The sequence below is a fragment of the Triticum urartu genome, chromosome 2A, assembly GCF_056163025.1.
Source record: "Triticum urartu cultivar PI428250 chromosome 2A, HENAU_Tu73, whole genome shotgun sequence".
Lineage (NCBI taxonomy): Eukaryota > Viridiplantae > Streptophyta > Magnoliopsida > Poales > Poaceae > Triticum > Triticum urartu.
The window spans coordinates 700,576,563-700,587,950 of NC_141874.1; the positions used below are offsets into that span (position 1 = coordinate 700,576,563).

The following is an 11,388-nucleotide window of genomic DNA, read 5'->3' on the forward strand; positions in this document are numbered from 1 at the left end:
ATGAACAATATTTGAATCTTCTCTGAATTCTTTTATGTATGATTGGTTATCTTGGCAAGTCTCTTCGAATTATCAGTTTGGTTTGGCCTACTAGATTGATCTTTATTGCAATGGTAGAAGTGCTTAGCTTTGGGTTCAATCTTGCGGTGTCCTTTCCCAGTGACAGTAGGGGCAGCGAGGCACGTATTGTATTGTTGCCATCGAGGATAACAAGATGGGGTTTATTTCATATTGCATGAGTTTATCCCTCTACATTATGTCATCTTTCTTAAAGCGTTACTCTGTTCTCTTAAACATAATACTCTAGATGCATGCTGGATAGCGGTCGATGTGTGGAGTAATAGTAGTAGATGCAGGCAGGAGTCGGTCTACTTGTCTCGGACGTGATCCCTATATACATGATCATACCCAGATATTCTCATAACTATGCTCAATTCTGTCAATTTCTCAATAGTAATTTGTTTACCCGCCGTGAATACTTATGATCTCGAGAGAGGCCACTAGTGAAACCTATGACCACCAGGTCTATCTTCCATCATATTAATCTTCCAATACTTAGTTATTTTTATTGCCTTTTATTTTACTTTGCATCTTTATCATAAAAATACCAAAAATATTATCTTATCATATCTATCAGATCTCACTCTCGTAAGTGACCGTGTAGGGATTGACAACCCCTTATCGCGTGGGTTGCGAGGATTTATTTGTTTGTGTAGGTAGAGGGACTCGTGCGTGGTCTCCTACTGGATTGATACCTTGGTTCTCAAAAACTTAGAGAAATACTTACGCTACTTTGCTGCACCACCCTTTCCTCTTCAAGGGAAAACCAACGCAAGTGCTCAAGAGGTAGCAGTGAGCCGCATGGGGATGCCGGATCGGAATTCGAGGGTCGCCGCCCAGTTGGTGTCGCGCGGCTCGGTGATGTAGAACCACCCCGATTGCCACCCCTTTACAGTCTCCACATAGGAGCCTTCGAGGCAGGTGACGTTGGGCATTTTGCCCACCATGGCGCCTCCGCACTCCGCTTGCTGGCCGACCACCACCTTCGGTTTAACATTGAAGGTCTTCAGCCACAGGCCGAAGTAGGGCTTGATGCGAACGAAGGCCTCGCACATGATGATAAACGCCGAGATGTTGAGGATGAAATTGGGGGCCAGATCATGGAAGTCCAGCCCGTAGTAGAACATGAGCCCGCGAACAAATGGGTGGAGGGGAAATCCCAGCCCGCGGACGAAATGGGTAAGGAATACAACCCTTTCGTGGGGCTCGGGGGTAGGAACGATCTGCCTCGCGCCTGGGAACCGGTGCGCAATATCTGCCGCCAGGTATCCGGCTTCCCGGAGCTTCGAGATGTTCTCCTCCGTAACGGAGGAGGCCATCCACTTGCCTCCCGCTCCGGACATGTTCGGAGTGTTTTTGCGGAGATGATGCGAGCTTGGGCGCTGGATCTCGAGTGCGCGAGAATGGATGGGCAGGGAAGAAGAAGGCATGGGTAAAAAAGAGGAGTCCTAATCCCTTTATAAGGACGGTAGAAACTGCGTGCCTCCCCACTTGCCTGGTAAAACTCACTTATTCCCCAAGCGTCGTGATTGATGGCGCGGTTGGGTTACCCACACCCATATTGATGAGGATCCCGGGATAAGGGGCACGATCTCTGCTTCGACAAGACGTGCCAAGTAAACCGCCTCGCAATATGTGCAGTAGCTTGTTGAGAAAAGTGGTTCGAATAATAACCGGAGCCATGGCGTGATGTCATGTTATGAAAAGTTGTCAGCAGATTAAATTTGTGGAAATATTATACTCTCTACGGTGGTATGTGGAATTTGTTTTGCAGAGCTGGACACTGTCCTTGTGTTCAAAATCTTCTATGGAGTATTCGGAGGAGGAACCCGCCTTGCAATGCCGAAGACAATCTGCGTGCCGGACTCGTCGTCATTGAAGTCTGGTTCAGGGGCTACTAAGGGAGTCCTAGATTAGGGGGTCCTCGGACAGCCGGACTATATACTTTGGCCGGACTGTTGGACTATGAAGATACAAGATTGAAGACTTCGTCCCGTGTCCGGATGGGACTCTCCTTTACGTGGAAGGCAAGCTTAACGATTCGGATATGTAGATCTCCTCCCTTGTAACCGACTATGTGTAACCCTAGCCCCTCCGGTGTCTATATAAACCGGAGGATTTTAGTCCGTAGGACAACAACAATCATACCATAGGCTAGCTTCTAGGGTTTAGCCTCTCCGATCTCATGGTAGATCAACTCTTGTAATACTCATATCATCAAGATCAATCAAGTAGTAAGTAGGATATTACCTCCATCGAGAGGGCCCGAACTTGGGTAAACATTGTGTCCCCCGCTTTCTGTTACCATCCGCCTTAGACGCACAGTTCGGAACCCCCTACCCGAGATCCGCCGGTTTTGATTCCCTGCTTAAGACCAAGATTTAGCCCTTTGCTGAGTTTCAGAACTCATTATAGGGAGACCAACCATCAGCTGGTTAATGACATGTGCCATGCGGGTACGCCTGCCACATTTATGTCGAGTTTATCCCCGCGGACGCTAGGCATACACTTACTCCTTGATTTCTGTATAAAAAACAAAAAAACAAAAAGAAATTGTCGAGTTGTTTTTCACATGTACTTGACATACATGTGACCCGTCGAATTCGGTAAAAAAGACAAGTACACGTATTGCCGAGTTTCCATTAGCGGAAAGCCGGCAAACATAGTCCACCATCACACCTTTGTCGCCTGCTCATCCATGGGGCCCACCTGCCAGTGTTTGCTGTTTTTATCCGGAGGAACTCGGTGAACTTGAGGTACTTCCGAGTTTCTTGCTTTCACCGTGTCCTTTTTGCTGGTACTTGACGAGACGTCAAGTTTCCCAAGTTTCTTCTCACTAACGAGTGCAAGTTTGCATGAAACCATGCAAAAGTTTGCCGAGCTCCCGATGAAATGAACTTGGCAAAATATCAAAACTCGGCCCTAAACTAGATTGTAGTAGTGGAACATGCAATTTTCTACCATAGTTTCGAAAATGAATCATTTCAAGCAAAACAGAGTATACTCAAACATGTATAGAATTTGAAGTTCATGACATAATCAAATACACCACGCAATAGGATTCGAGTTGTTAAGAAAACCAAGCTCAAAAGAGTGTTGTCAACACTGTGTTGACAAGAGAAATCAAAGAGGTGGAGTGATACTCGCACATGTACGTATAATTTATAGGGTATTAATTCCCCAAATCCAAACCCATGGATTGGCTAGCAATTAATCTGCCCACGTGAAGTAGGAGCAGTGTGCTCCCATGGAAGGCGTCCAGTTACCGCAACCGTAGAAGCCTCTCCCCTGCATCGGCCCCGGCACCGCCACCACGCCACCTCTGCCCGCCACCCCGCAGTAGCAGTAGCACGCCGCGGCGGCGCCACCGTATGGAGTTACAGTTACCTGAGGCGACGGGGCCCGCAGCGAGGTCGTGATGCTGAGCTGCACGCCGCGCCGCATCAGCTCCACGAGAAGCCGCGCCGTGTTACGAGCGTCGTCGAGGCCGCAGTGCGCGCGGCCCTCCCACTCTAGCCCCGCCGCCTCGACGGCCGACCGCAGAGCAGCCCACCGGCCGCCGCCCATCGCCGCGGCGAAGGGGATCTTGAGGTTGATCCAGTGGTTGAAGCAGGGAGGCTTGGCGAGGTCTTTGAAGCGGCACTCGGACTCCAGCATGGTGCGGAGATCCCAGTCCCCCCACGTGACGACGGCGAAGCAGCCGCCGCTCCTGGCCCACGCCGAGGCCCGCAGCCACGCGGCGTGCAGGCGGAGCGCCTCGGCCAGCGGCACGCCGCCGTCGACGTCCGCCTGCCGGATGCCGGTGAGGTCCCTGCAGAAGTCGGTCAGCGCGGGGTGGTACTGCGGGCGCACGTAGGTGCGGAACTCGGCAGGGTCGAGGTCGCCGGTGGCGCCGTCGACGAGCACGGAGGGGAACTCGATGATCTCCTGCGGGTAGATCCGCGCGCCTTTCTCGCACGTCGCCTCGAAGTCTAGGACCACGAAGTAGTCAAACGCCTGCGGCTGGGGCTGCCGCGCCGCTCTGATCATGCTGCTGCCCGCCGCCTCCGGGGACGGGGACGGGGACGGCACGCCGGAGCTGCTGGAGGTGAACATGGACATGATCCTCTGCGATGGGAAAGCGCGTGGTCAACGTCAAGAGGATGTACTACTCAGGAAGCGAGCGAAGCAGCGGGTCAAGTTTACGCTAGGCAAGATAAGTAATGGGCTAATAAAACATCATTCTCTACTGATTTATTTGAATAATTAACCGAACAACAACTGAGCAAACCACCTTTTTAGGGAGCAAACCACCTTTATCATAGAGAAGTAGACACCTCACAACCGAGACAAGTTGCATTGAACGATAGCTCAGATCTGCAAATAAAATATATTATCGTTCGTTTATTATTCCCTCCGTTCCTAAATACAAGTTGTTTTAGAGATTTCAACACGAACAAAATGTATATAGACATATTATAGAGTATAGATTTACTTATTTTGCTTCGTATGTAGTAGTTCATATTGACTTATATTTAGGAACCAAGTGAGTACTATGCAGCACCTATCACTTTCAGTGTGTCAAACTGCCAACAACCAACCATACGAGAGGAACGACCTCACAACCGTGTGAAGCGAGGTGAGCTAGGGGATCATCACTGCCCAGCGATGTCGGCCGGTGAGATGCGGAAGACGGCGTGCGTCACCGGAGGGAGTGGCTACATAGCTTCAGCGCTCGTCGAGACGCTGCTGGAGAAGGGGTACGCCGTCAAGACGACGGTCAGAGACCCCGGTTGGCTTCTTGTTTCCTCATTTCTAGTTCTTTCTTGTATGTACTTCAGAAATTTTTTCTCTTCAGAGTTCGATGCAGGTTCTTCCTCGTTTAGTCTATCCGTCACGATTTGCTTGGTAGAGTCAGGCAGGAAAGCTTGCCAAGCCTTTGAAAACATATTTAGCTTTGATCTCAGTTCTAAGATGATTCTGTAATCTGTAAGCAGAGGACACGGAGAAGAATTCCCACCTCAAGGACTTGCAAGCGCTTGGTCCCTTGGAGATCATCCGTGCCCGGTTGCACGAAGAAGGCAGCTTTGACGAGGCAGTTTCCGGGTGCGACTACGCCTTCCTCGTCGCTGCCCCGACGGACTTCGGGTCAGCAGACCCTGAGGTAAATAGCTGCCTTCCGGCACCACCGCAAGAGCAAGCTTCATTTTCATTTGCATGACTGTTCTTCCGGCATCTGAAGATGATGGAGTTGTTGGGAATTGGAAAACAATTCAACATTTAAGTTGTCAGCGCCATCACTCGCTCCCTGACAAATTATTCTCAGCCATAGAAGACTTGGGATCATGTCGGCACTCGGCATTTCAGCATTTGGCAGGGGAAATTCTCAACCATGTCAAATCCCCTCATCGGGGAATTTGACAGGATTGAAGGATGTTTCGACTTGCAAGGGATTTAATCCCCTCAATCCATTCAATCCCCACCAAATCGAACAAGCCCGCGGGGTTAACTTAATTACTACGCTTGGTGTTTGGCTGCAGAGGGATATGATCGAAGCCGCCGTCCAAGGAACCTTGAACGTGATGAGGTCGTGCGTGAGAGCCGGAACGGTGAAGCGGGTGATCCTCACGTCGTCGGACTCTGCGGTCTCCATGAGGCCGCTGCCGGACGACGTTCATGTGCTCGACGAGAGCTCCTGGTCCGACGTTGAGTACCTCAGGGCCAACAAACCAGAAACATGGGTACGTAAATCAATCTTTGTGTTCAGTATATCTCAGGCCCAGACATTTCCTGAACGTTGGTATTGGTTCGGTGTATATTTGCATCGCAGGCATACGCAGTGTCGAAGGTGCTTGCTGAGAAGGCGGCGAGCAAATTCGCGGAGGAGAACGGCATCAGCCTTGTCACCATGTTGCCGGTGTTCATCTTGGGCGCGGCGCCGGTCTCCAAGCCCACATCCAGCGTCCCCGTCACCCTCTCCCTGTTGACCGGTGAGAGAGGCTAGCATTTCTCCATGTTGTTTTCATTTTATTTTAAAGCAAGCAAGCCTTGATTTATGTCCGTGTTCTTCTGACCCGTGTTGTCATACGCATGGTGTGTGTGCCTGCCTGTCCTACGCCAATTTCAGGCGACGAGGCACAGATGGATATCATGATGGGCATGCAGTCGACCACGGACTGCGTGCCCATAAGCCACATCGACGACCTCTGCCATGCTGAGGTGTTCATCGCCGAGAATGAGTCCTCCTCGGGAAGATACCTATGCTGCAGTCACAACACCACCGTCTTGCAACTAGCTCGTCTCATGGCGGAGAAGTACCCACAATACAATATGAAACTTGGACGGTATGCTAATCCTCTGGCTGAAGAACTACCTGATAATACATGTGCATGTTTTTCTTTGTAGGTTTAACAACATCCAGGTATGCCTTTTGCAGATTTGATGGGTCCCTAGAGAAGCCGAGAGTGTGTGTGTCGTCTGAAAAGCTCATTGGGGAAGGGTTTGTGTTCAAGTACGATGATCTGGGTGAGATCTTTGACGACCTTGTTGAGTATGGCAGGATAACGGGGATTTTACCATATTGATATGTACGTCATATGTTGATCAATATTTGATCAGAACAAAATAATCTCTCCCTAATAATAAAGCACGGATTGAGGCTCCGGGTTCACCGTCGTGGCGTTTTTATATAAAGGTCCCTGTGCTTTTTGTGAATTAACCCGCCGTCCACACTTTAATGAGAAATCTGTGATTGGGCCGTCGATCCCGCACGCACACGGGACAGGATCTCAACGAGTGGACGTGCTCTCTCGACAGCGTCGTTTCCTGACAGAGGAACAGGAAGAGGAGGCGGGCCATGCGAGGGAGGGAGCTCGGGAGGAGAGGAAAGGAACAGGGAGCGGCGGCGCTGGTGCTCCTCCAGCGAGGGGCGAGCTGGGGGCGGGGGGAGGAGACCAAAGGAAGGCACAGTGGGTGGGGCTGGGTGGGGCGCGGAGGCGCCAGGTGCTGCTCCGGCGAGGCGAACTTGGCGGCGGGGTTGGGCGCTCAGGTTCAGGCGCATGCGAGCTTCCCTGCAATGTTGTTGTGGCTGGTGCTAGTGGAGGATCGGAATTAGTACAGATTAGGATACTTGATTTATTTTGGTCTCATTAGTAATGCAGTGGCATTAGGATTTGTGGTGCAGGAGCTTCAAAACAACAAGGCATTAGGATTCACGACAACGCATTCATCTATTATAATTTTCTCCGCTAATCTGAAATTATTTGGCCTCAAAATTCCAATCCCTTTGAGAGAGCCATAATATTTATGACTATGGTCTATGGCTGTTGACAAATTTGATTGCAGTGGGGACTGGCAAAGTAAGTGCACCGTTGTTGTTGGATTCAAGGCAACACGAAACTTCAGTCACAAGAACGTGATCGGGCAGAGAGCTTCCTGCAACATTAGATACGAGAAAGTTTGGTGTTAACCAATGCCGCCCCCACTTTCCCTACCCCTCCACCGGCCCATGACCAACACATCATGAATAGTTCATGAATGGTTTGCTGTAGACTATTCACATATGAGTTTCTCTTTTTTGCTTCTCGATGTATGTTTCGAATTTTGATCTGAATTTTTAGGGATTATCTTAATATGTGCTGTGAACATGCATGATATTTTTCAGATTTTGTCGCAATGTTTAAATTTGAATTCCGGCCGCAAGGCACACGGTGACATGCAAACGTGCATGTCACCTGATCTCTGTCCCCCTCCACCGTCCTCGGCTACCTCGCTTTTTGCTGACGTGCGATCACTTTATCCCAATCCTATCGGAGAAGAGTGTGGCACACTGGGCGGGCAAAGGACTATCGTGCAACCAATTTCTGTTTCATGCCGCGGACGCTTGGAACTTATGAATTTCTTATGTTCAATGCTCTCGAGTAAATAACCTTACTGATACAAGTTAAAAAGTTGCCATTTTGATAGTAGTTTGTGTGGATTCGACAACAAATGGTTGATCTTTTTACAAAATGCAGAAATGGTACCATTTTCCCCACATTCTCTGAATTTGACAAAGGTATGACCTTACGGGTTACATTTTGTAGAGATTTTGAAAACTGCTAGAAGGATTGGTTAAACTGTAGATGAGATGCACTTTGAAGTTTATGGTTTTCATAGTAGTCGGTGAACAAATAGCGTTACCACGGTTATGCATGGAGCGTCCGTTCCTATGGAAGTCGCGCCCAGGAGGGCGTCGATGTTTGTTAGCCACCTCGCGTCAAATTAAACTCATCATTTTGGGATTGACCATATTTGGATTAATTGTGATTAGATGGATAATGTGCTAATCGTCGGCGAGGACCGGAAGAAGGATAAGCGGCAAGTGGACATCGTGTTGAAATAGATGGCGTGGAATGTCACGTTGGGGGAGGGGGTCTTCAGCCATGCTGATTGGTTTGTGATATTTCTTTCTCCCGTTGCAACGCACGGGTATGTTTGCTAGTGTCATCTCAAATAAGCAAAAAATGCCACAACGGGTTCATTTACTTCTCAACCTTTTCTCTCATGTTGAGAGTTACTCCATGTCCCCGACCCCGACATGAGTGGGCATAGGAAGGGGGCTCGGATCGACCTTACAAATAGTAAAGTTAGGTTTGTTGTTGTCCTAGTGGCGTCTAACCTCATTGCCATTAGAGCGCTTCTCACCAAACCAGGTGAGTGGTATCTAATAACCATCTTTTCCTCCTCCTCGTGCCATCTACGGTGGACATAGCTGATGTTGGTGGATCTCCTCACGGCAGGCGCAGCCGCTCACTTGCACCGGTGGGATTGGCACCCAATACGCGGAGAGATGCCAATTGTTGGGGAGGTGGGCATCGCTTCACGGGAGTGGCGTCGTCGTCTCCCAATAGTGTCGGCATATGTCGACGCCGACGTAGGGCCGTCTGCGCTGCGAGGCCGCCGGCGGCGAGATGGCAAACGCGAGCCGTGGGTGGCACGGACCTGGTGGAGCGGCGGCGACTGGTAGACCTAGCCTCATGGTCGTTCTTCCCCTTACTGATCCAACGCCACCCCATGGCCGCCGACGAGAAGGGGGGGTGTGAGAGGAATGCTTGGGCGGCTAGGGTTTGCTCGCTCGTGTCGGGGCTTGAGGAGGCAGCCGAGCTTTTAAGTGGAACCTGTGGACTGGCTGGTCCATGACTTCCACATTAAGAAGGACGACGACGGGGCAGCTGGATGACTGACAGCTGGGGCCCGCCGCGCGTGCGCAGTTAATTTGAGCGGTGGAGGTAGGTGGACGGCTACCTAGCCCCCCCCCCTAGACTTCGGGATTGCTATCTTCGGCCTCAGGTCATTGTCAACTACTTAATAACAACCACTTTCTGGCTGAACTCTGCAATGTATTTTTTTTCTCGAATATGCACGAGCGTGCATATTATATATTAAAGAAGAAAGGCAAAGATTGCCTCCACCATAGTTTACAAGAGTTCCGTTACAATTATCCTTCCCTACGCGCCCACCTTTCTAAACTACCAAAGAAGGGTTCAATGTCCCCTTTGAACTTGCCAGCTAACGACCATATCTTCCCTTCGGGTTTGACCCGAGCTATGAGCACATCCACCGAAGGGGATGCTCCGTCGAACACAATAGCATTACGATGCTTCCACAATTCCCAAATAGTGAGAATGAAAATAGTATGTAGATCCTTGCGCCGCAGGTTGTTCTAACCTTGCTTGTCCCGAAGCCAATCGCCAAGCGTGTCATGATTCGTCGGTGTCCAGTCCAACTTGCCCAATGCCTCGCAAATCACAACCCATATGGAACGAGCGAACACACATGTTAGGAGCACGTGATTGATCGTTTCCTCCTCCTGGTCACACAAAGGGCATGCATCCTGATGCGGTAGCCCTCTTCTTGCAAGTCTGTCCGATGTCCAGCACCGATCTCTCAACGCTAGCCAAGTGAAGAACTTGCAATTAGAGGGCGCCCGGGATGACCATGTTAGCTCCGCCAAGGGTGCTACCTCCCGACCCCAAAACCTAGCCGCATAGGCCGACCTCACCGAGTATCGTCCGTTCGTCTCCCAGGACCACGTGACCTTATCAGGCACATCCACCTCCGGCTCCCACATGCACACACAGAGCCATGGGGATAGGAATTCCCTCAAGGCCTGGTCAACTAGCTCCGGGCCAACATCCAGAGCCCAAGAACCATCCTTAATGGCCAGTGACACATGCTTCGTCAATCTGACTCGTCGAGGAATCATGCCATATATGGTTGGTGCGATCTCTTGCACCCTCATCCCATGGATCCAACGATCTTCCCAAAAAAGGGTGTTGAGCCCACAATGTGCCTCACTCCTGGTGGCCGCCTGGAACAGAAGTTGTGCCTCCGTTGGCACTTTGATTTTGAATTCGCTCCAAGGTCTGCTCGAGTCCACCCTTTGAAGCCATGGCCACCTAGCTTGCATATGGCCACATTCAGCCATTTGAGGTTCGGTATTCCCAGACCTCCAGCCCATTTTGGTGCACAAACTGTATCCCAGGCAACAGCGCAATTGCCACCATTCGCATTAGCTCGCTTGCACCAGAGGAAACCTCGGCACACTGTGTTCATCGCAGCAATAGTTTTCATTGGAAGATCCAAGGCCATCATTGCATGGATGGGCATGGCACAAAGAACCGATTGGACCAAGGTTAACCGTCCACTCTTCGGCATCAAAGCCGCCTTCCACTTAGGGATACAATTCACCATTTGATCCACCAAGTATTGTAGCTGCGCCGGAGTTGACTTCCGTAATGTCAACAGGAGGCCTAGGTATTTGATAGGGAAAGACCCTCTCGGGCATCCTAACACGCTGCTTGCCATAGTGATTTCCTGATCCGAGCACCTTATCGGAAGGACCGCGGATTTCGCCATGTTTATCCGCAAACCAGAAGCCTCCCCAAAAACCTCAAAAATACGCTTCGCAGCCTCGAGCTCTCCTGGCTTTGGTTTGATGAAGACCACCACATCGTCCGCAAAAATTGACAGCCGTTGCTTCATCCCTCGAGAAGCTAACGGCTCCAAGTGCCCTCTTTGCGTTGCACGCTCAAACAGCCTTTGCAACGGCTCCATTGTGAGAATAAAAAGCATCGATGATATCGGGCTGCCCTACCTGAGCCCCTTGCAGTTGTAAATAGTGTCCCCGGGGTCTCCATTCACCATGATCTTGGGGGTAGAGGTTGCAAGAATGCCACAAATCCATGATCTCCACCTAGGTCTGAAACCACGTTGTTGCATCACCTCGATCAGGAACGGCCACTGAACGGAGTCAAACGCTTTCAAAATGTCTAGCTTGAGTAGTATGGCGGGGTTGCGCAAGGCATT

The 11,388-nt window shown here is 50.4% G+C and overlaps 2 protein-coding genes across 2 annotated transcripts; one reads left to right on the forward strand and one right to left on the reverse strand.

Annotated features, from left to right (window-relative positions):
• Positions 1 to 3,061: 3,061 nt before the first annotated feature.
• Positions 3,062 to 4,328, reverse strand: LOC147986913 (uncharacterized). The gene has a single exon (XM_087544991.1). The coding sequence runs from the start codon at positions 4,159 to 4,161 to the stop codon at positions 3,271 to 3,273; it is 891 nt and encodes a 296-aa protein (XP_087401117.1). The 5' UTR covers positions 4,162 to 4,328; the 3' UTR covers positions 3,062 to 3,270.
• A 213-nt stretch (positions 4,329 to 4,541) lies between these two features.
• Positions 4,542 to 6,709, forward strand: LOC147986914 (anthocyanidin reductase ((2S)-flavan-3-ol-forming)-like). Its single transcript, XM_087544990.1, has 6 exons — positions 4,542 to 4,831; positions 5,037 to 5,203; positions 5,580 to 5,780; positions 5,870 to 6,029; positions 6,167 to 6,383; positions 6,476 to 6,709. The coding sequence occupies exons 1-6, from the start codon at positions 4,708 to 4,710 to the stop codon at positions 6,621 to 6,623; spliced, it is 1,017 nt and encodes a 338-aa protein (XP_087401116.1). The 5' UTR covers positions 4,542 to 4,707; the 3' UTR covers positions 6,624 to 6,709.
• The last annotated feature ends 4,679 nt before the right edge of the window (positions 6,710 to 11,388 follow it).

Excerpts from the sequence above, each read along its gene's own strand:
- LOC147986913 (XM_087544991.1), bottom strand. The coding sequence starts at position 4,161 with ATGTCCATGTTCACCTCCAGCAGCTCCGGCGTGCCGTCCCCGTCCCCG.
- LOC147986914 (XM_087544990.1), top strand. The coding sequence starts at position 4,708 with ATGTCGGCCGGTGAGATGCGGAAGACGGCGTGCGTCACCGGAGGGAGT. Across the intron at positions 4,832-5,036 it reads GACGACGGTCAGAGACCCCG|AGGACACGGAGAAGAATTCC; the intron begins GTTGGCTTCTTG and ends ATCTGTAAGCAG. Across the intron at positions 5,204-5,579 it reads TCGGGTCAGCAGACCCTGAG|AGGGATATGATCGAAGCCGC; the intron begins GTAAATAGCTGC and ends GTTTGGCTGCAG.